The sequence below is a fragment of the Phyllostomus hastatus genome, unplaced genomic scaffold (assembly GCF_019186645.2).
Source record: "Phyllostomus hastatus isolate PE091 unplaced genomic scaffold, TTU_PhHast_1.1 phas_contig_38, whole genome shotgun sequence".
Lineage (NCBI taxonomy): Eukaryota > Metazoa > Chordata > Mammalia > Chiroptera > Phyllostomidae > Phyllostomus > Phyllostomus hastatus.
Window position 1 is genome coordinate 11,183,943 of NW_025333869.1, and position 25,574 is coordinate 11,209,516.

The 25,574-nt window shown below is 35.8% G+C and overlaps 1 protein-coding gene across 2 annotated transcripts in view; it reads left to right on the plus strand.

Moving 5' to 3' along the window:
• WAPL (WAPL cohesin release factor) overlaps positions 1-25,574 on the plus strand; it is a 92,550-nt gene that overhangs the window by 9,386 nt on the left and 57,590 nt on the right. Inside the window, exons 3-4 of one of the 2 annotated variants that reach the window (XM_045841981.1) lie at positions 16,400-17,443; positions 20,417-20,517. In XM_045841981.1, the coding sequence (XP_045697937.1) occupies positions 16,400-17,443; positions 20,417-20,517 (1,145 nt within the window). Of the gene's footprint in view, positions 1-16,399; positions 17,444-20,398; positions 20,518-25,574 lie in introns of both variants that reach the window. The other variant, XM_045841980.1, reaches the window with a different exon arrangement.

The window sequence follows — 25,574 nt, forward strand, 5'->3', positions numbered from 1 at the left end:
GGGTATTATGCTAAATTGAAGTAAATCAGTCAGAGAAAGACAAATACTATATGATTTCACTTGTTTGTGGAATCTAAAGAACAAAGTAAATGAGCAAACAATTGAAACATTTTTAGATACAGAGAACAGGCTAATGATTGTCAGGGGTGGGAGTTGAGGGTTTTGGGTGAAAGGTGAAGGGATTAAGAAGTTACAGATTGGTAGTTATAAAATAGATATGGGGAAGTAATGTACAGAGTAGGAAATATATTGACTATATGGTGCCAGGTGGGTACTGTAAATATTGGGGGAGTACTTTGTGAAGGGTATGATTGTATGACCACTGTACTCTACCCCTGAAGCTAATACAAAATAATATTGAGTGTAAACTGTAATAAAAAAGATAAAAAGGAAAGAGAAGTGGGGAAGATTCCTATTGTTTATCAAGTTCCTACTTGTGCCAAGTCCTTTATATATCAATTGATTCTGAATCACAACTATGTAAGGCAGGCTTTACTCCCATTTTTGGCAGGTAAGGCACAGTTCATAGAGGCTGAATAACTTGGAACTATTAGGTGGAAGATCTGAGAAACATCGAAAGTATTTTTTTATATAGTGCTGCTGTATTTTGATGTGAATAAATATAATTTTATCATTTAAAGTAATAGACTTACTAAATGATCAGCTTTGTCTTGATGTTGGAAATTATTTTGATAAAGAGCAAATTATGGATTCTCTCTAAGCAATTTTTTTAAAAAAGATTTAATTTTTTTAGAGAGAGGGGAAGGGAGGGAGGAGGGAGAGAATTGGTTGCCCCAACTAGGGACCTGGCCCAAAACCCAGGCAGGTGCCCTGACTGGGAATCAAACTGGCAACCTTCCGGTTGCAGGCTGGCACTCAGTCCACTGAACCACACCAGCCCAGGGCTATTTAAGTAATTTTTAAAAATAATAGAAATGATGGCCAAACTACTTACAATACTTAGTGAATAAAACTGGCCTTCTTTTTACAAGTAATAAGTATATCCTACTTTTTAATTTTTTTGTGCTGTATGCAAATGAAAATTCAACAATATGGAAATTCTGAAGGAGGCACTATAATTTATCTTTAATTCTCGCCCAAGGATATGTTTATTCATTTTGAGAGAGAGAGAGCGAGCACGTGCAGTAGATAGATATAGGCCTCCGCACTGTGGATCGGACCCAAAACCTAGGAATGTGCCCTGACTAGGGTTTGAATCTGTAACCTTTCAGTGTGCAGGATGATGTTCCAACTAAATGAGCCACTTGGCCAGGACAGCACTATAATTTTAATTAAATTCTTTTTTTTTTTTTTTAAGTAGAGCTTCAATTTTTTGTGAAAGATTTTCTTAGTAAAAAGATCATTCTTACAGCTTAAGCAACAATAAAAGTGCAGGTGACAACACATTTTTTATAGCACTTGATGCTTTTCAAAAATTTTCCTTATGTATTCCATATTAGAATTTAGAGTGGGAGTTACATCATTAATTTTTCTGATGTAGCCACTGACTCTTCAGGAAGCAGTTCTCAACTTTTCCAGGGCCCTGAGGGTAGAGGAAGATGAATTTGTTCATCAGAAGGTCTGGTGGAGTCCTTTCTAACTATCTAATCCTTATTTGGTGTCCTTTATATCAGGAGTCCCCAACCCCTGGGCCTCAGACTGGTACCAGTCCTGGCCACACAGCAGGAGGTGAGTGGCAGGAGAGCAAGTGAAGCTTCCCTTCTGGAGAAGATACTGCTTATTCATATTCTAATGTGCAATACAGAGATTGAATAAAAAATGAGAAATGTGCTGGAAATTATGGAAAAGTGTAGCATGCTATGAGAGTGTATATGTGAGCTCAGTGGAAGGATGGAAGATAAGATTGTTTATGGATAGAAGCATTGTTTTGTTTTCTCTTATATAGTGATAGAAGTTAACTCTGCAAAGGAGAAGGTAGGGCAGGGATAGTATGGGGGCTCAAAGGGAGACGCAAAGGGTTCAACCATGTTGCAGAAAGTGGAAGAAGAAGCCGTCTAAAGAGAGGATTTCTGGGCATTATTGGGGACTAAGTTGAAGTTTGTCACTAAAAACTCGTCACTAATCTGCTCATTGTATGAGTGAATGTGTCTCCTCCCCCCAGTAGGACCTATTAGCCAGAACCTGCACAAAATATAGAGTATTGATAGGATATTTAGAATTATTCTGAATTGGCATTTTATCTGACAAGATGTGGAATGAACAGCAATAGAAGAAAGAAAATTTCTCAGAGAGTGATGGAAGTGATAGACTTTTGGGATTTAAAATGTTTGGTAACTGCACAGGCCTGGTTGGTAAGAGAAAGGAGAGAGAGGGTGAATATACTGAGAGTCTTATTAAATAAAAGTCAAGAATGGGATTACTGGAACAAACAAAGTGGGTAGTTGGTAGGTTGTGATTTTAAAGATGGTTCTTTAATTTTAATACTTAAGAAGTGAAATCTTTTAGGACATAAGTTCCTGATGGCATTGTGAGAACTGGTGGCTGAGATGGAATGTGGAAGACTGTTGCTAGGAAGTTAAAGAACTGGGAGGTTGGAGGTTGGGATTTGGTGGAATTCAGGATAACAAAACTAGCATGGAGAGGTAGATTATAAATCTTGTGTAAAACCCTTTAAATAAATGAAAACTAAGAGGTGGTTAAGATAACAGGTGTGGGAAAGATTAGAGGGTAACTAGCTAGGTGGCACAAGCCTCAAAAGAACAGGCTTTTATAAGAAGGTGGCGGAGTAACAGTTCAGTAAAGAAGCTCTGGTGGTTTGGGATGGGAGTAAAAGATAGAAAATTGTGCTGCAACAACAATTAAAATGAAAATTGAAAAAAAAAAAAAGAAGCTCTGGGGAGCCACCATACCATTGACCTCAAAACATTTTTAGCTAGGTTTCAGCTATGATAAGGAAGTGGGAGTAGAGTGAATGAGCTCCAAGTACATGTGAGTATGGTGATGACTCAGGGCTAGATACTCTGGACTTAAGGAGTGGGTGGGTGGTGGTGGTGGTGGTGGTGGGCTGTTGGATTACAAGATTGGAAAGACATACAGATGCATTTTGAGTATTAGAGTATGAAGGAAGGTAGATGACAAGATGTGTTTACATTTTGGATCATGACCCAGAGAAATGGATGAGAGGCATGATGGCTCTAGAACCAGATTTTTCTAGAGCAGTTTTCAAACCTTTATTTATAAATCATCTGAACAATTTTTTGAAAACTGTCCCCACTTCATACATTTACCACCTTTCCCAAAATATTTTTAAATTTTGCATTTTGATGTATTACTCAAGGTTCCAACTGGAAACGTGTCATGCTCCAATTACTCTCATATTAGAAAAGTTAATTTATAAAGGGGTTATTTATAGAGATGTGGGAGGAATGTTACAGAAAGCAAAAGGGATGATATCCTGGCCTTGGTTAGCTGCAGTGAAGCTGGTATCCCCTATTTTCACAGGGACAGTATTATCTGAGCCATATAGAGGAAGCTACCTTCTGTAGAAGGGCCTTGTAAGGAAAACACTGGAGGAAGGAGTAAAATACCATATTTTCAGATCGTAAGACACACCTAGGTTTTAGAGGAGAAAAATAGGAAAAAATTTTGAAGCAAAAAATGTGGTAAAATATTTAATAACATAAATACCATAATATTTCACCAGTGTAAAATGTAAACAGAACTCAACAGCAGCATTAACAACCATTATTCTGCTCAAATGGGGTGGTGTGTCTTGTAGTCTGAAAAACACAGTACCTGAACCTAAACTCTTTCCTTCCTTTGTTCTGCTGGGACTCCTCATGGGTTGAACCATGGTAGCCTGAGGGTAAAGAAACTGTTTGATACAAGTCACCTCCTAGGGCTGAAATTATGGTGGAGAGTAAACCTGGAAGGCCAAGTGGAAGATACCTGGTGTATTATCTAAAATAAGAACCTAAACACCAAACTAAAGTTCTATGGAAATGTATACAATTATGTATTCACTGTCAAGAGATAGAATAGTAGACTATTTCCATCACCTCAGAAGTTCCTCTGTGGTCAGTCTCTTCTCCTCTCTCCAACCCCTGGCGTTCACTGATCTGTTTTTTGTCCCTGTAGTTTTGTCTGTTCCAAAATGTCATATACATGGGCTCATTTAGCATGTAGCTTCAACAATCTGGCTTTTTCTCACTTTGCATAATTCTTTTAAAGAGTATTCCATGCCGTCGAATCATTAGTTCATTCCTTTTTATTACTGGGTAGTATTGCATGTGCATTTGTCCCATGATCCATTAAGTAGTTGAAGGACATTTGGATTGTTTTCAGTTTTTGGCAATTAATGAATGAAGCTGCTATAAAACATTCACATTGAGGTTTTGTGTAGACATGTCCTCATTTCTCTTGGGGAAGAACTAAGATACGGGATTTCTGGTCATGATCTTAAATGCTTGCAAAGGTTATAATTTCCTGTAAATACTGACATTTTAAAATAAAACTAACATGTACTTTAGGTATCAGTGATTTCTTTTAACCTTTACAAAATAGATGCAGAAAAATACACAGCATGATAGATAGAAATATATATTTAGCTTAATGAATTATTTATAAGAGCAATAACCTTATATCCCCCACCCAGGTCAAGAAACAGAATTTTGCCAAGCACTCCAGAAGGTCTTCCATGTGACCCACTCCTTTACCCACCAAATAATTGCTGTCCTGTCTTCTATCATAATCTCTTTGATTGCAAATGCCTTAACTATTTACTGTTCATTTTCATGCATTAAAAAAAAGTTCTTCAACAGCCAGATTTATACTGCTCCTTTTCCTTTTTGAAATTGTAGTTCCTATTTCCTTTTCAGAATTTTATACTAACAAATATATGTTTAGTCTTTTAATGGTCATTTCCTCATAAATCTTTGAACAAACTATGTATACTTATATTTAAACTTCTAAGAATTTCTGTGATTATAATGCTCTAGGTATTAAAAATTCTTGATTTTTTGGTCACAATTACTAGTGTATTATTGATCAAATATGAATGCTACACATTTTAAAGGGAAATCTATTGGAAATGTACCTCTTAATGAAATGGTGGGGCTTTTTCCAGTAGGTCATGTATATCTTAGATGATGAATATCATTTCTAGAATAAGAAAAGCTTGGGCATCCATTTTTTTTATGTAAATATTGAGAGACCATATTGGTAAAAATAACTGACAGAGTTTTGTTAGTAGCAGTTTTTATTTGGAGAGCAATAATTGGGAAGTAACTGACATGGAGAGGATTTGTTACCTAGATGTTAAAGTTACTTAGTTATTAAAAATAGGAGCCAGTAGTTAGAGCAATGTACCATAGTAATATTAAAGATAGGTGAGTGATAGGCTATTTTTCATAATGTGGGAGAATGATTAATTTCCAGTGGGTGGTTTGTGGACCAGAGTACATGTGAAGTTGAGGATTTAGAAGTGAATTTCCTTAAAACTTAATTGTTTGCATATGAGGTCTGTCCAGAAAAAGTCCAGCCATTGTTAATATAATAAGAACAGTTTGCGTTATATCAATGTAACCTAGCAGCCAAGGAGAGTGGACTGGAATGCGAATGTGTGAACAATGACGACTTCACCGTACTAGTCAGTGGCGGTGGTAGACACCATTGAGTGAGAGCCGTTGCATTCAAAATGACTGAGCGAGTAGAGCAACGAATCTGTGTCAAATTTTGCGTTAAACTTGAACATTCCTCTGTGGAAACCGTTGGGATGATTCAGAAGGACGCAGCTATGGGCAACTGGTGACTGGCAGCTTCATCACAACAATGCACCTGCTCATGCATCACATCTTCTGCAGAGTTTTTGGCACAACATCAAATCACCTGAGTGACTCAGGCCCCCTACAGCCCAGATTTGGTGCCCTGCGACTTCTGGCTTTTCCCAAAACTAAAATCGCCTTGAAAGGGAAGAGATTTCAGGCCTTCAATGAGATTCAGGAAAATACGAAGGGGCAGCCAATAGCTATTGGGGAAACTGTGTGAAGTCTCAAGGTGCCTACTCTCAAAGGGACTGAGGCGTCATTGTCCCATGTACAGTGTTTCTTGTGTTTTGTATCTTCAATAAATGTCTCTTTTTCATATTACATGGCTGGATACCTTCTGGACAGACCTTTTTGGAAGGTGTTAGTGTAACTTGAGGGGTCTGAGGATCTAATTAAAGAGTTAATTACCACCTACAAAGGAGGCCCACTGGTTGAGGAGTTGCTGGGGTATGTGTTGTGCTTCCTGTTTTATTGGTGAGCAGGTTGGGTAGCTTGAGCAGGAGGCCACAGGCACGGGTGGACTATGGCAGTTGGCAATATGGCTGGCTCTCAACAGGCTGTGTGGATGTGGGATGAGAGGCAGAGTTGACTGTAGAAGACCAAGTTGAGTAGCACTTCCCAAGTTTTATGTTTCTTTTTAAAATTAACATGTAAAAGCTGTGTTTCATAGGTATGCTTTATAAAATATAAAAATGTTTTAAAATACCAGTTGAAATGTTTAACATTTTTAAAGGTACTTTTTACCTTTCCAGTCTTTGAGTAAAATTGATCCAGTGTGGAAGATGTGGCTATTTTTCCTGTGGCTTTTTAGGTGTCTCTAATAAACAGCCACATATCCTTATTTACAGTGAAAAAAAAAATTTCCTTTCCATAGACGCAAATACTTTCTTACATAACTTTTCAGTGTTTAATGTACATAGCATCAAATCTTTTTATCCTTAAATCACACAAATGGCAGCATGATTCTGTGTGTAATATGTTTTTTATATATATAGTGCCTTTAAAAACACTTAAGGAAAGATTTTTTAAGATGTGAACTTAACTATATTTTTATATCTACCTTGTTCTTGTTTTTTAGCAGCTTCATGGTTTTCCGTTGTATGGGTGTACCTTGTACCTTAGTTTAAACTAGTCTCTTAAGGAATTTTGGCTATTTTAAGTTCTTTCCTATTACAAATAAATGCTACATTGATCATCTTTCTGTTTACATTTTGAAGCATTATGTTTCAGTATAGGAGATGCTTCTAGAAGTGGAATTGCAAGGGCATACATTTTTTTTTCCCCTCCTCCTCCTATTAGACTGGACTTTGCCATTTGAAAAGTAGTAAAGTGTTTATTTTGGGAGCTTAATTTTTAAATTTTAGGATATGTACATCTTGTTTTTTTAATTTAAAATTTTTATTTGGAAGCTTCCCAGTCATCGCTAGTCATCCCTAGGGCATTTATTACTGTTTCAGCCTTTCTGATATAATGCTGTGCTCATCCAAGCAATTATGAGTGTTATGTATAGTTAAATCCACATGCTCTTTGGCATCTTTCTCTTTCACTTATTGTATTTTGGGGATAATTCTCTATCAATATATAAACATTTTTTTTCTGGACTCAATTCATGTTTTACTTAAGATACTGCTGCATGGTGTGTCAGCTTCTATACATGCTAGGAATTCCTTAACTGAGTCTTTGTTGATGTCACACTTTTGAGTTGCTTTCACTGTTTCTGTGAAAGCTAAATTTTTAAGTTGCTTTATTTTTCAAACAAACACCATTTAATAACTGTGTGACCATGAACCAATAACTTAAGTGTACTGTTTGTCATCTCAAGAATGGGATACAAGCTCATATTTTCTTATCTGAAACCGCTGGAGCCAGATTTGTCTTGGAATTTAGAATTATTTTGGAATATAGAAAATGTATACATTTTACATTAATCCATCAGGGTCTAAGGTGTCAATCAAAGACAGTGTTTCCTCATAAAAATACCATCCTAATAGGATAAATACTAGTAATAGACTCACTTAGGTTAAGGTCAAGTTTTGCTTCAGAATTCATTATTCATGAGAAAACATTTAGTTTTCAGAACTTTTTGGATACTGGAACTGTGGATAAAAATATATGGACTTATAATAGTACCTTCCTCTGATGGCTGCTATGAGATCAAATGAATTGACAAAGTTTTTAGAACAGTACAAGGAACATGCTGATGGTTTTGTGAATATAAATGTAGTTCAACTTTGTTTTACCCTGATTTTTTTCCCTAGCTTTATTGAGGTATAATTGACATATAATGTGCACTTTGATTTTTAATTATAAATGAAAGAGTATCTTTTCATAAGTTATTCATTTCTATTTTTTTTTCTATTGCTTCTGTATCTCTATAGTTTTTTTCTACTGGGATGTTGGATTTATTGATGTGTAAAAATTCTTCATATATTTTAAGGAAATTAGAGTTTTATATTTTCCTAGTAACTAATGAGTGCCTATTTGATATCAGTACAGTTTGTTTGGTGATGATTGTTCAGGTTTTCTTCTTATTTTTATTTTCCTTTTTTAAAAAAGATTTTATTTACTTATTTTTAGAGAGAGGGCAAGGGAGGGAGAATCGAGGGAAAGACACATCAATATGTGGTTGCCTCTTGTATGCCCTGGTGCCCTGCACTGGGTGGGGAACCTGGCTCACAACCCAGGTATATGCCCTGACTGGGAATTGAACCAGTGACCCTTTGGTTCACAGGCCTGAGCTCAATCTACTGAGCCACACCAGCCAGGGCTTGCTTATTTTTAATTGGATTGTTAATTTCTTATTGAATTTTAAAAGTCTTTTACATATTCAGGATACAGGACTTTTTATCAGATATATTTATTGCAGACATTTTTTCCGAGTCTGTGGCTTTCTCTTAACAGTATCTTTTGCAGAGAGATGTTACTAATTTTAATCAAGTCCCCCTTTTAAAAACAGATTTATTTTTAGAGAGGAGGAAGGGAAGAGGAAAGGGAAGGAGAAAAATACGGAAGTGCAAGAGATATGTCAATCCATCACCTCTCACGTGCCCCAAGCTGGGGACCTGGCTTGCAACCCAGGCATGTACCCTGGCTGGAAGTCGAACCACTGGTTCCCAGACTGGCACTCAGTCCACTGAGCTACAAGCCAGGGCTAATCAAATTCCATTTCATTAAACATTTCTTTTATGAGAAAGAGGTATATACTCTCTTTCCCAGGCAGCTCCTTCATTGTTGGGCAGTTCTAATTAATCTTAAATATTCTTGCTTGGACTTCTGGCCAAAATGGAGGCATAGGTGGAAGCACCGTACCTCCACACACAACCAAGACTGGAACAACAACAATTTAGAGGCAGAATAACACCGAGAACTGACAGAAAATTTATCTGAATGGAAGTCGGACAGCCAAGAAGTTGAAATAGACCCGTTCATCCGGACTGGTAGGAGGGGCGGAGACAAGCAGCAGGGGTGCAGGGCACAGCGCAGAGAACAGGGAGAGTTGGGTGCATAAGGCAACCAGGAGTGCGTAAGGCATCTGGGGCACGCAAGATCGCAGCGGGTGCACCCTAAGTATGCAAGCAGCAGCTGGCAGACCCAGTGAGGTAGCAATTGTGGAGCAGGGCAGAGCACGCAACCCAGGATCCCAGGGAAGGGACTGAGGTCCCACTGAGAACGAAGCTACTGCCTTTGTTCCCTCTCGACCCTGCCCCCACATACAGCATCACAACCCAGCGACTGGGGTGCCCAGGCCTGGTGAACACCTAAGGCTCTGCCCCTTACCGTAACAGGAGCAACCAGACCAAAAAAAAAAAAAGAGAGAGAGATGGCTCAAACAGAAGAACAAATCAGTGCCCCAGAACTCATCCTTTTGAGTGACTGAGAGATAGCTAACCTATCAGATGCACAGTTCAAAACACTGGTGATCAGAAAGCTCACAGAATTGATTGATTTTGGTCGCAAATTAGATGAACAAATGCAGGTTACCATAAAAGAAGTGAAGGAAAATGCACAGGGAACCAATAGTGATAGGAAGGAAACTGGGACTCAAAACAATAGAGTGGACCAGAAGGAAGAAAGAAACAACCTAACAGGAAAGAATGGAGGAACAAGAATTCAAACAAAAAAAGAAGAAAGGCTTAGGAACCTCCAGGACATCTTTAAACATTCCAACATCCGAATTATAGGGGGTACCAGAAGGGGAAGAGGTAGAGCAACAGATTGAACACGTATTTGAACAAATAATAAAGGAGAACTTCCCCCATTCTGGCAAAGGAAATAGACTGCCAGGAAATCCAGGAAGCTCAGAGAGTCCCAAAGAAGTTGGACCCAAGGAGGAACACACCAAAGCACATCATAATGACATTAGCCAAGGTAAAAAATGAAGGAGAGAATCCTAGAAGCAGCAAGAGATAAGGGGACAGTTACCTACAAAGGAGTTCCCATCAGACTGTCAGCTGATTTCTCAAAAGAGACCTTTCAGGCAAGAAGGGGCTGGAAAGAAGTATTCCAAGTCATGAAAGACTAGTACGGTGAAGTCGTCATTGTTCACACATTCGCATTCCAGTCCACTCTCCTTGGCTGCTAGGTTACATTGATATAACGCAAACTGTTCTTATTATATTAACAATGGCTGGACTTTTTCTGGACAGACCTTGTATATGTTGTTAATGTGTGTGTGCATGTGCATCCATCTCTAGTAAATGTACATAGATAGTGGGGTTTTTTTTCTTTTGAAAATTTGTTTCTATTTTTAGAGAGGGAAAGGGAGGGAGAAAGAGGAAGAGATGTCGATCAGTTGCCTGTCCTATGCAAAACCAGGGATCAAACTCAAACCTAGGTATGTGCCCTGATGGGGAATGGAAGCAGCAAACTTTTGCTTTTGTTATATTTTTATCCCCAGCTATTTTCTTTTAAAAATGGATTATTTTGAATTAAGCCTAGGCATTGTATTACATACATAAATGTAATTATTTTACAGGTAAGGTTTCAAAAAAGATATCTATAGTACTAATGTAAAGTACTTACTATGTACCTTGGTCACTTTTTATGTTTTAAGCTTTTGAACAGGCTATATATGGACAGTACACTATTTAAGAGGTACAGATGTCTCCTCATTCATCCCCATCCCTAACGGCAGCTATATTTATACATAATATTTTATACATGATATAGATCTGCCTCATTCTTTTTATAGTTACATAGTATTTAGATATGTACTGGGTGATAATTTAGTTTTTTATTGATAGGTATTTATGTTTATGAAAACGAAAACTAGAGAACAATGTTGTGAGTTTTCTTGTTATATTTCATACTCATGGATAGTTTTTGTAAATACTTAACAAATAAAACTGCTTGCTTGAAGGTAAGTTTATTTCTTTGACGTGTACATTTTTAATTTAAAAAATATTACCAAATTCCTCTTTGTAGTGGTTGTACTAACATATGCTCCTACAGAAATGTAGTTCTATTTTTTATTGCTATGCAGTATTTCTTTGTATGAAAAGATTACTCTAGGTTATACTGTTAATGAATATTTAGGTTTCATTGTTTTGCAGTGATGTTGCTGTGAACATACTTGTTATATTGAATGATGTGGAATTGCTAATATTTGATTATTTTAAAAATGAGAGTTTTATATGGTTCAGTTTAATAGGTCTTTTGGTGCACATATGCATGAGTTTCTCTTAGGTAAGTACTTTTTAAGTGGAGTTTCTGGGTCTTATGTGTTAAACAACACTGGTTGTGTGTGTGGTAATGTCTCATAGTTTTAAATTGCATCTTTCTAATAACTAATGAATATAAGTACCTTTTAATATATATATATTTTATATGTTTATTGGATATCCTTTCTTATCAAATGATTGGTCAGGTCCCTTCATATCTTTTACTATTGAGTTGTTGGCATTCCTTTTGTAGTCTGTATACCTCCCATTTTCACTATGGTTTGTCTGGTAGTTCTCATAAGTAGTGGGGTTTTTTTCATAAGTGGGTTTTTGTTTGTTTTTTTCAGTGTGTGTGTTTTTTTTTAAATGTACAAATTGGTTTTGATGAAATATCTTTTCCTTTATGGTTAATGCTTTTGGTGTCTTGTTTTAAGAAATCTTTCTGTGCCTGACATCATAGAGATATACTCCTGTGTTTTAAAACTTTTACCTTTTCTCCTTCATATTTAGGTTTCTCATTCATCTGGATTTGTAGGAAGAACTCTTTAAATTAAGGAAATTGACCTTCTAAAAATAAAATGAATTATAATTTTCTACATTTTTTTGACAACTTTTTTTTGCAGGGCTGAAATTTTAGATTTTATGTGAATTAATGTGGATTATGAGTAGATTGTGAGTTTTGTATCAGAGAAAGAACTTTGTCATTCCAGGGTAATGCATTTTTAAAAATTATCTTTTGTGCCCTGGCTTGTATGCTCAGTGTATTGAGCACTGGCCTGTGAACTGCTGAAAGGTTAGATTTCTAGTGGATTCCTTGTCAGGACACATACCTGGGTTGTGGGCCAGGTCCCCAGTAGGTGGCATGTGAGAGGTAACTGATGAGATGTTTCTCTCTCTCTTTCTCCCTCCCTTTCCATCTTTCTAAAAATAAATAAGTAAAATCTTCTAAAAAATTATTTTATAAAATCTAGTTTCACTTTTTGTGTTTAAGTCTTAGATTCATCTAAAATATATTTTCATGTTTGAGGGAAAATTCAGCTTTTCTTTTTTCCCACATATTTAAGTACCTTTATTGAATAATCTGTCTTTGTAGAGAATTGATATTACAGTCAGCATATACTGATCTCCTGCGTTTGGTTTGCTCTTTCTCTTGTCCTTTAAACAAATAAAAAATATAGAGTGTTTGAAAACTTGGTAAAACAGTAGATGCTCTCCTTGAAAAATGTGTGCATAAACTTTTTTTCATACAGTTTCATAAGATTTGCATAACCTGTAAAAGGCATTCATAGATCTTTGATCGAACTCTCCTTCCTACTTTTTAAATACTTCAGCGAGTTCACTTCACTCACTGAAGCCTTGCATCAGGGGTGCCAAACTCATTTTCACTAGGGGCCACATCAGCCTCGTAGTTGCCTTCAAAGGGCTAAAATAATTTCAGGACTGTATGAATGTAACTGTTAAGATGTTGAAATTACATTTGACCCTTTGAAGGCAACCGTGAGGCTAATGTGGTCCCCAGTGAAAATGAGTTTGACTTCCCTGCCTTACATCATCCCACCTGTTTAATTTCTTCTATATAAAAGTGTATATACAAGCCCTGGCTGGCGTAGCTCAGTGGATTGAGCATGGGCTGGGAACCAAAGTGTCCAGGTTCAATTCCCAGCCAGGGTACATTCCTGGGTTGCAGGCCATAACCCCCAGCAACCGCACATTGATGTTTCTCTCTCTCTCTCTATCTCCCTCCCTTCCCTCTCAAAATAAATAAATAAAATCTTTTAAAAAAATGTGTATATACACTCATTATTGAAAAGTACTGATATGCTTATATTTATTATTAAGGGAGTCATTTGTTTCCCTTTAAACCTAAAAATCCTTAAGAGAATAATGGGCATTTAGTCTTTTATGTGAGGTTGCTCACTTTTGTTTTTTTTTTTTTTTTTAGATAATCAGAATGAGGATTAGAGAAGTAATATGACTTGGCAAACTTTTACACATGTAGTTGTTGGCTTAGCTGTGTGGTTCAACCCCATGCTGTTTAAAACTCCCAAATTCTGTGTAGTCTTCATTAAGATAAATTCCCTCCCTTGTGTGTTACCCAATACATTAAAGATTGAGTAACTATCTAGTGATGCTAAAATGAAATGAAGTCAAAAGGCATTAAGTATCTAATTGAATTACAGATGGTGCTCAGTTAAGTCGTGTACCAAACTTTCTACACATCCATTGTTTACCCTCTAGCTTGAGGAAAAGCAGTAGGCTTTATAATGTGGTTATGGATTCCTTGCATGAAACTGATAGACACAGGACATAAGGGAGTTAGGTTATTTTTTTAATACTCACCAGAGGACATGCTTACTGATTTAGTTTTTCGGCAAGAGAGGGAGAGAAACATCAGTCGGTTGCCTCTTGTACCCAAGTTTGACTGGAGACTGAACCTTCAACCCAGCCATGTGCCTTGATGGAAAATTGAACTGGTGACCTTTTGTTTTACTGGATGGTGCTTTAATCCTCTGAACCACACAGTCAAGACAAAAGCATTTGTTTTATATATTAGGATACTCTTGTGGAGAACTTGGACAGCTTTCCTTAGGCAGAACTTTTTGTTGATTAAATTGGATTTTATCTGTGTAATGTATTTCAGAAGTTTAAAAATGTGATATACTGTAATAATTCAACTGTAGGATTGTTTGCATATATAATTAAATACATGAATAGATTATACTTACTAATACAACTTAATTGTATATCTTTTAGATGTAACTTGTTTCTATCAGGCTCTTTATTACTCTTTGCACTTAAAACAAATTTATAAGATAGGCTCACAACTCTTATATAAAGACAGCTTATTTATGAGAATAGTTACTATTAAGACATAATATGGACTTTCTGATTTTAGGGTAAATGGATGTAATAAGTGAAGCTTGGAGTAGTAATTTTTAAAATTTGGATAATAAAGTTTATTGTTCACTTAAACTTTTAATTTTAAGTCAGAAGGTGTTTATTACATAAAATAATTAGAAACAGCCTAAATAAATTTTGTGACATTAAGACAATGGGATGTGCTATACAGTTATAAATATGTAGTATGACATTCAGTTGATATCTTACAAACCTTTGTGTAGCTAAATACTAATCATTCCCATAAACATTTATTCCTAAATAGTTCCTTCAGTAACAATATGAAGTAGTCTGGGTTAGTGGCTTCCTTTTTGAACAGGTGAGGAAATTAAAGTGTTCAGGAAAACTCCCAAAGTTAGGAGTCTTACCCGAGCTCTAAAGAACTAGTTTAACCATGGAAATAATAGTTTCTGGATTCAGCTAATAGTGCTCTTTCCATTTGTTATAAAAGCAGTATTATTATTTCTTCAGATGTGAATTTAGACTTGGCCTTACTGTTCCTCCTTTTAGAGTATCAGATCTCACCCTGACAGGGTGGCTCAGCTGGTGGGTGTGTGGTCACGGGTTCGACCTCTGGTCAGAGCCTCTGCCTAGGTTCTTCATTTGGTCCCTGGTTGGAGTAGATAGGAGAAGGCAGTCAATTGATATTTTTTTCTCACATCTATGTTTCCCTTCCTCCCTCCCTCTCTAAAATTTCAATGAAGAAAATGTCTTCAGGTGAGGATAAAAAAATAGTTATCAGATGTCATAGCTTTTAAATTTTGGTTTTAATATTTTATGCTTAGTGATTGGAACTTCTAAGGTTATGATATTATAGTACCTAGCCTTGAGCTGGGAAATATCTAAGAATAAAATATATACCTATAATATAAATTAGATGTCTCCTAAATAAATATTGAGTAAGTACAAATCGTAACAAGTTAAATAATACTTAAACCCATTGGGTAGCATTGACAAGTATAGGTACACTTATTTTTTGGTGTAAACATTTGCCAGTGTTTTTCTACCAGTGAGTGCTGGGAAAATTAACATAACATCAGTTTGAATTGTGTTTCCATCTCTCATTTAGAAAGGTTAACAAAAATGTCTCTGATAAAAAGTACAGACAACAAAAATGATTCCTCAAGTCCAAAATGAATAAGCAGTTTAAAATTTACTCCTGACTGATATGCATAAATAACCACTGTAGCCATTTAACTTAGGCATATCAGAGCCACTATTTAAAAAAAATTATTGGCCCTGACCAGTGTGGCTCAGTGGGGTAGGTCATCATCTTGCAAAGCATAAGTTCACTGGTTCAGTTCCTGGGCAGGGCACATGCCTGGGTTGCAGGCTTGATCCCTGGTGTGAGAGGCAACTGATCAATGTTTCTCTCTCACATCAATGTTTCTCTCTCTTTGTCCCTCCTCCTCTCCCTGAAAAGAAAGAAAATCTTTGAAAAAGCCAAAATCTTTTAAAAAGCCAACATCTTTGAAAATATTTTAAAAAATTATTTGAAGTCATGTGACTTTTAATTAATATGAAGAAAGAATGGAAAGCAGAAATAGCTAAAGAGACCTGATCTTGTGAAGGTCTCTTTAGACAGAGCTGATTTGCCTGATGTGTACTCTTACCCCAGAGAAGTACAAATATATTAGGATGTTTTTATTTATAGTATTGATACTATTTTTATTCTACTAAATACATTTTAATTTAAGCATTTTTATTTGACAGACCTATTGTACCTCTGAGGTTTGGCTGAGTCATTTATATGTCATTTTGAATTGATCCAGTTCCTTAGCACTATTGAAATCTCTTGAATTAGGACAGTAATTTTAAGGGACCCGGGTTCCTAGGGAGAGGTCACTAGAAGGCATGAAAGCTATATGTGTATATATACAAAAAAATGTGGAAGGGGAAATGTCAAATGTGTAAACATTAATTTTACAATTTAAAATTATTGCAATTACTTCAAAATTAATTGATTCTGTCCTATTAGTCAAATATCCTTGTTATTTGTTAACTTACTTTGATGTCTCTTGTCTTTAATCCTTTGACTTAATTTTTATTTTATAGATAAAGTGGAGAATTTTAGTGATGAATATGAAAAGAATAGTCACCATATTTACAAAAATGCTGAAGACATTACTAAGAAACACAATGCAGAAACTATAGTGGCCTCTGGATACAAAGCTGATGAAATCAAGGAAACAAATGATACTTGGAACTCCCAACTTGGAAAAAGGTCAGACTCTCCATCAGAAATATCTCTGATTAAGGGATCTGTAAGAACTGGTTTGTATGAATGGGATAATGATTTTGAAGATGTCAGATCAGAAGATTGTATCTTAAGTTTGGATAGTGATCCTCTTTTGGAGATGAAGGATGAGGATTTAAAAAATCGATTGGAAAATCTGAATGAAGCCATTGAGGAAGAAGACATCATGCAAAGCGTTCTTAGGCCAAGCAACTGTAGGACGTACTGTAGGGTCAATAAAGCAAAATCCTCACAAGGAACATCAAATTTTGATAAGCTATTAGATGGCACCAGTCAGGCTTTAGCCAAAGCAAACAGTGAATCAAGTAAAGATGGCCTGAATCAGGTAAAGAAAGGCAGTGTAAGTTGTGGGACCAGTTTTAGAGGGACAGTTGGACGGACTAGAGATTACACTGTTTTACATCCATCTTGCTTGTCAGTTTGTAATGTTACCATACAGGATACTATGGAACGCAGCATGGATGAATTTACTGCATCAACTCCTGCTGATTTGGGAGAAGCTGGCCGTCTAAGAAAAAAGGCAGATATTGCAACTTCTAAGACCACTACTAGATTTCGACCTAGTAATACTAAATCTAAAAAGGATGTTAAACTTGAATTTTTTGGTTTTGAAGATCATGATGAAACAGGAGGTGATGAAGGAGGTTCTGGGAGTTCTAATTACAAAATTAAGTATTTTGGCTTTGATGATCTCAGTGAAAGTGAAGATGATGATGATGACTGTCAAGTGGAAAAAAAGACAAGCAAAAAAAGAACTAAAACAGCTCCATCATCCTCCTTGCATCCTCCTCCAGAAAGTAATGATAATTCCCAGGACAGTCAATCTAGTACTAATAATACAGGTAAGACTTTTAAGAAAATATTATTGTACTAAATCCTTGTCAAGCTTAAATCAGCAGCTACATAGTTTCCTCCTAGATACTCAACTTTAACTTATGTTTAATTTTAATAGAAGTACTGTTTAGAACAGGAGTGCCCAACCCTTTGGCATCTCTGCGCCACACTGGAAGAAGAGTTTGTCTTGGGCCACACATAAATACACAAACACTAACGAAAATTGACGAGCAAAAAAAAGGTCCCTGCATAATTTTCATGATATTCGCCACCACAGATAAGCAAAAGTAGTCCTCGCATAATAACCCTAATTATGCAGCAGCACTTTCGCTAATCTTTTAAAATCATCAAGCAGGTCCCAAATTTGTGATCACTAATATAAAAAAATGTACATATTTAAGCAGTAAAACTTAGTATAATACTAAGTAACGTTTTAAGTAAATTTACGATTTTGTGTTTCATAGCCATCCTGGGCTGCAATTTGGATACTCCTGGTACCTTATCCAAAGATACAACATTTTAGGTGTTATAATCAAGTTCTATATTGTAAGGAACTAATTTGTAGATCATGGAGTCTTTCCATATTTTTGAATTCTACCTTTAGTACTTGAGAATTTTTAAAAGAGAGAGAGTGTGTGTATGTGTATGTTCAGGGTTAGCAGACATCTTGATGTTTCAGTTTTGAAAATTTGAATGCATTGGAGACATAAGGATAGATTTTGGACATTTAGAATTACATTGATAGTAGATGGTTGTAATGAGGGAAATACTAGAAAATTAAAATTGATTAACGGCTGTGCATTTGGCTCAAAAGTAATCAACTAATAAATGTTTAAAACATTCTCAAGAAATCTTAAGTTTAAAGATTAAATTAAGATTAAATCGAATTAAATTTAATTTAATTAAAATTAAATCTTTAACAGTAAAAATTAAATCTTAAAAATTATTCTCAAACTTATTTAATAAAATCGAAAAGTGGTAGTTAAGTATTAATTCTTAATAGTAAAAATTTAATTCATCTTTTAATATAGTAGGATCACTAATGACTATAGGTCCTCAAGGAGTTGATAGTCTTCACTGTGAGAGACAAAAGGAATAGGTTAGCTTTGCTATAGTTACTAGCTCACAGAGGCTTTGTGAAGTGGATTGACTGTTGAGTGAGGAAGAGTATGGGAAAACCTCTGGGACAGGAGCTATATTTATTTGTATTAGACCAAATGCAGTTTTTCTGTATTGGTTTACTTGTTACATAAAGCTTTTGTCCTGCTAGGGTCATAGAGGAAGTGTCATGGTGAATTAGAATTCTAATAGTACTCTTCTACATAGGTTTTCACATAGAATATAAATCATACTTGAAACCACCTACTATTTTGCCTTATTTGGCCTAAAAATAGTTTTGCTAGATTAGAATTACTGTTCTTTTAAACGATTTTATTTTTTTTATTTCTAGAGAAGGGAGAGAGAATGAGAGAAATATCCATGTGTGGTTGTCCCTCGTATGCCCCCTACAGGGGACCTGGCCTGCAACCCAGGCATGTGCCCTGACTAGGAATTGAAACAGCGACTCTTTGCTTCCCAGTCTGGTGCTCAATCCACTGAGCCACACCAGCCAGGGCGAGATTAGAGTTACTATTAATTTCAAAACTGGAATTATATAGCCCTCTAAAGGGCTCACCCCTAACTCCCCTACTACAAAAAAATAAATAAGCGTATTGTCAGAATTTTCAATGTTGTCTTGAATGTCTTTGGAGAACTAAAATTTTAAGAACCTTGCTATAGTTACTTGAGATCTACTGGGAAATCAGATTTAAAGTTGATCTCTCAGGGGGATGATAAGTAGCAGTGTATGAAAACTGAGCTCCTGTCCTGCTGCAGTTTATGTAGCTCTTATGCTAACTGTGATAGCAAATTACCTGCAGTTGAATATCTGTGGCTGAAATTTATATCTTGGGGTAATGTAACTTTTTAGACTTTAAAATGTGAAATCAGCCCTGGCTGGTGTGGCTCAGTGGATTGAGTGCTGGCCTTGAACTGAAGGTTCAAGGTTTAGATTCCCAGTCAGGGCATATGCCTGAGTTGCTGGCCAGGTCCCCAGTTTGGGGCATGTGAGAGGCAACTGATTGATGTATCTCTCTTACATTGATGTTTCTTTCCTTCTCTTTCTCCCTCCTTCCCCTGCCCTCTAAAAATAAATAAATACAATCTTTTTTAAAAAAGTGAAATCATTAGGCTCTTTCAAAAACTTAACTTGATACCAAATAAAATTTTAGAATTAGAGACCATTTGATTTGCAGTTTAAGTCTTTATAGAATATATAAAATAACAAACATTTTTAATGTTTGGTCTTGAGAAAAGTTATCTCTCCTTTTCAAAGCTTTAAAAAATAAACATTTATAATTATTTGGGAATTAACCTGATCTTTTGTGTGAAGACCCTTAAATTATTGAACTACATTGTATTAGGTCATTTTGTATCTTTTGTCAAAGATAGCTATCCTTTAAAATCTTTTAAAGTAGATGTAAGTGGGCATTCTTTGAAGGCCAACATGACTGTGTCCTTAAATTCTAGGAAAATGTTATAGATACCACCTGATTTGTGTGTGTGTGTGTGTGTGTGTGTGTGTGTGTGTTTAAACTAGAGTATGCCAATGTCAGTGTCCATATCCAGGAATTATTTTGTAAAAGAATTGATTTTACCATTTATACAAAATAAAACTGGAACAACTAGGTTTCTGATTTTTTTCTTGATGGGAGTGGTGGGGGTGGGACAAGTAGGGTGAGAGTGGGAGAATGAGACTGAATATTGTTGGGAATATTTTGTGTTTTGTCAACTATGTGGTGCTTCTGTTCCTTTGTTCTTTTTCCTCTACAATATGCTCCCTCTCTCCCCATCAAATGTTTATAGGTCGTTTGGTAGATAATTTCAAATATTAGAAAGCTAGCTACTTTTGATTACCATTTCAGAAAACTTGGATTTTACAGAGGACTTGCCTGGTATACCTGAAAGTGTGAAGAAGCCCCCAAATAAACAAGGAGATAAATCAAAGGAAAATACCAGGAAGATTTTTAGTGGCCCGAAACGGGTAAGTAAAGCATTATCTATGACTTGTGTTATGTTTATTATTGGAGGGCTCAGTTCTTTTTTTTTTTTTTTTAATTTGGAAATGACTGACAAACATGGCAATTAAATTTTTTGCAAAGAATAAATGTAAGTCGTTTTTTTTAAAACACTGTCACCATTTTTTTCAAAGTGTGGTAAAATATATTTATTATATGCAAATAGACAACTTGGTGACATTAAATACATTCACAGTGTTGTGTAACCATCACCATTATTTATATCCAAAACATTTTAATCATCTTTAACAAAAATTCTGCACCCATTAAACAGTAACTCTTATGACTCTCTATACCTTTACTTCTTCCTCCCAGTCCCAGTAAACACTGTTTTTTCTGTCTCTGTGAACTGGCCTGTTGTACATAGGTATCTCATGTAAGCAGGTTATTTCACTAAGCATAATCTTGTTAAGATCCATCAATGCTATAGCCTGTATCAAAATTTCATTCCTTTTATGGGCTAAATAACCTTCCATTGTCTATCCATTTATCTGGTGTTGGACATTTGGGTTATTTTTACCTTTTTGGCCATTTGAGTCCCTGCTTTCAATTCTGTTGGATGTATACCTAGGAGTAGAATTTTGGGGACATATGGTAGGTCTTTGTTTAACTGCCCAAATATTTTCTACTTTGGCTGTACCATTTTATACTCCTACCAGCAATGCATGAGGATTCTAATTTCTCCATATCCTCACCAGTACATATATTTTAGTTTTCGTTTTTTTGTTCTTTTTTTTTATAATATCTATACTAATGGCTGTGAAATGGTATCTCATTGTGGTTTGATTTGCATTTTCTTAACCAGTGATATTGAACATCTTTTCATGTCCTTGTTGGGTATCTGTTTTGGAGACATGTCTAATTCAGGACCCTTTGCTCATTTTTGAATTGAGTTGTTTTTATTGTTGAGTTACAGTTCTTTTTATATTCTAGATATTAATCCCTTATTAGATATATAATTTGTACATAGATTTCCCCATTCTGTGAGTTGTCTCTTTACTCACTTGATAGTGGGCTTTAATACACAAAAGTTTTTAAAATTTTTATTCTTTTAATTTTAAGATTATTTTATTTTTAATTTTAGAGAGAAGGGAAGGGAGGGAGAAAAGAGGGCAAGAAACATCGATTGGTTGCCTTCCTGTGTGCCCCAGGGGACCAAACCTGCAACTCAGGCATATGCCTTGGTGGGGAATCAAACTGTGGTGACCTTTTGATTTACTGGACAATGCCCAGCTAACTGAGCCACAGTGGCAGGGCACCCAAGTTTTAACTTCAGCCAATTTCAATTTTTTTGTTGTTGTTGTTGCCTGTGTTTTTGGTGTCATATCCAAGAAATCATAGTGAAATCAAATGTCATGTAAGCTCTTCCAATGTTTTCTTGTAAAAGTTTGAACTTTAAAACTTACAATTAAATCTTTGATTCATTTTGAGTTAATTTTTATATATGGTGTAAGCAGTGGCCCCCAACCTTTTTGACACTGTAGACCATTTTCATGGAAGACAATTTTTGGGGGAGCAGGGTTGGGGAGTGGCCGCAGGGATATGGGGTAGGAGGCAGAGCTCAGGTGGTAATGGAGGGAAAGCTTCCCTCACCTGCTGCTCACCTGCTGCTGTGTGGCCTGGTTCCTAACAGGCCACAGACCAGTACTGATCCATGGCCCGGAGATCAGGGACCCCTGGGTGTAAGTTAAGGGTCCAGCTTCATTTTTAATGCATTATGTGAGTCATTTTAATATGGTCTAGCATAATATTGAGAATAATTTGCTTGACTTTACCTTTTTATTAAAAATTTCTTAAATTAGGTTGTTTTATAGTGTTAAATCTATTTGTTATTGAACATTATAGTTAGAAGTTGCCTGAACCTTTTATAGATTGAATTGATTTTAAATAACTGAAGAATGAATGTGTCTTTTATGGCTTCATTTAATTTTTATTTTTTTACTCTTTGTAAAGAGGAAATTGGGAATCTTGTCAAAGTAATTGTGCTGTACTCCTGTGCCCCCAGGTGCCTCAGCCCCAGGAGAAAAAAAAAGTGCTTAATGCTAATTTCAATAGAGCTAACTTGTTCAAGGGCTAGGAGCCAGAGTGGTGTGGTGTAGACTGTAGTCATTAACGCTTAGGTGAGATTTTTGGTTTATTGAAAATTGTGTATGACATGCATTGATTTCCAGAGCAGCAATTTAAATCAATCTGGGTTTTTTTGGTCTCAGGACCACTCTACAGTCGTAAAAAAACTATTGAGAATCACAAAGAGCTTTTGATTATATGTTATATCAATATCAAATTAGAGAAATGAAAACATTTCAAACATATTTAACAGTTTTACTTTAAAATAACAGTAACCTATTATATGTTAACATATTTTTATGAAAAATTTTCTTTAAAAAGTAGAATAACATTGTTTTACATTTTTTGCAACTTTAAAAAAAAAGTTTGGCTTAAAAGACAGCTGGATTCTCATATCCCCTGCATTCCATATATTTCATTATATTATTTTGGTTGAAATATATGAAGAAATCCAGCCTCACACAAATATGTGGTTATATTTTCAGTAACCTATTCACATATCTGCCAACAATCTGTGATACTACACTAAACTCAACAAGTAGGATTTTCTTGAAGATTAGTTTCTTAAAGAACTTGTTATCTAAAACCATTCCAATGAACTTTCTATGATGTTACATTAAAATCTATTAGTCTGTCTTGCACTTTGAATGCATTGTTTTACACATGCCTGCTTGTAACATTATACATTGGTCATTTGTAAAATTCTGGTTATATTCATGCAGATCTTTCAAAGGGGCTCACATCTCGTTATGCAGCATCAAAAATTTTTGTTAATATTGCTGCCAAACTCGCCACAAAATCCTTTTACAAGAGCAATACTCTAACCCATCACAAAATCCTTTTAAGTATTGGGAAGCTATCAGGTTCACAGTTCTTCAAAATTTTAGTTTTTGCTTGAAAGTTGAAAATGTTTTATTGGTAGAAATTACTTCAGGGAAAATGACTGACAGTGAGAGGACCACTTTGTTCAATTGGAAAAATGTCTGCCTAATAAAGTCTGTGTAGGCATAGTTTGTCAATCTTTCAAGTAAGGAATGGTGTGCCAGGAAAGAAAGTGGCTAGTTTAGCTTGCAGCCTGAGCAGTAATGTTTTTTTCTTTAACTGAACCACCATACTTTGTACACAGCAGAGGAGTTTTATGCATACTCATTTTGTCACACAGAATATTAGTGTATCAAGGGTTGTGATTTGATAAAATTAATACTTTTTAGTCCTTCATCACAGGCCTTTTCTAATGTGAAACTGGCATTTTATTTTTAACTGAAGTAGATGGCAGTGAAGAATCTGACTACTTAGTACACTTAAGAGTCCCTACCCAGGGTGGTAAGGCACCAACAACTTTACCACAATTGCTTTTGTGCTATCTGTACAAATGTCAACATTGTGAAAAAGGCAAATAACATTATTATTATTGTGGAAATGATTTAGGCTTTGTAGACAACCAGAAAGTTTTGTGGATCCCTAAGAGATGCACTTTGAGAACTTCTGAATTACAGCATTCTACTTTATTTTCCTCCCTCTGAACTTTTTTATTTTCAAAATATATGAAAGAGCAGTACCCATGAATTAATTACCCATATCCTTCTACCTAGATTGATTTCCATGTAACATTTTTACATAATTGCACACATATGGTGTTCTGTCTCTCTCTCTCTCTCTCTCTCTCTCTCTCTCTCTCTCTCTCTCTCTCTCTCTCTGTATATATACACACGTGGTTTTTTTCCTGTTTGGAAGTGAGTTATAGGTAGTATACATTTCTTAAGAAAAAGAACAGTCTAATGGCTGTCTTTGGTGATGTGATTAAAATACTTACATCTTTATTCTTGAGCACTCTCCTCATCTAAAAATTTCCTATAGAAGTACCATATTAAAAATTTATGTGATTGTTTCCTGATGACAATCATGTAAGCTTTTATACCACTATTAAAGTAAGAATAGTGTCTGAGAACACTGGAAGTGAAGTTTGATAAGCTTAATTGGGTTCAGGTTAAATATATTTTGGCAAGAATACTTCAAAATGACATTGTGTATGTTGTTTCACATCAGGAGGTACTATTCTTAATATTCGTGACCACCTAATGAAGGTTGTGATCACCAGCTTTCTCCAAAATAAGTGTACATTTTTTCTTTTACTATTTAATTAGTAAGTAAGCTTCTGGGTGCTGGTCTGGTACCATGTGAATATCCAGCCTCCATTATTGTTTTACTTCAGCATTTTAGCATCCATTGTTGATCTTTGCCTGCATCATTTATTACACTCTCGGTTGAAGAAGGGAGTTTTCTAATTGCTATTTCTTCCACATTTAATAACGGGAATTCTGTAAAGAGGAGTTCTCCCCCTCCTGTAACTGAAGGTAGGTCCGCCTGCTTACTGCTTCAAGAGCCCATACTTGAGAGGCAGGTGTTGATGTTAAGGAAAGTGATTTTATTCGGGTGCTAGCAACCTGTAAGATGGAGGGCTTGTCTCAAAGCCCATCTTAACATCTCAGTGCAGGCAGGGGTTTTTATAAAGAAGGGAGGACAAGGAGAACAAAAAAAGATCGGGGGAGAAGCTGTGGAAGTGCAGACAGTATCCTTTCTGGTCCTGATATAGATCTTTAATGTCAGCGTTCTGGAAACCCATTTGTGCCAACCACATTCCTGCAGTTGGGTGATCTGTGTTACCTAAAGTTGTGGTCATGGCTGTTTTTTGTACAAGCAGGAACTGGAACTGCTGGCACTTGCACTGTGCTTACAAAAAAATTGTCAGTATGTGAGTTCTTTTTATCAGTTTGTTAGTACATTTTACTCTAATTCCATTTCATGGTAAATCAGAGTAGTAGAAAGGCTTTATTTCCTGTTCCACCTCACCCCACTCTATCACAATAGACCAATAATTTTTACCTAATAAACATACTTAGATTTGGCCACTGTGACCTTTCAAGCTATCTCTTGTGTTCTTTTGCTATAACCCCAT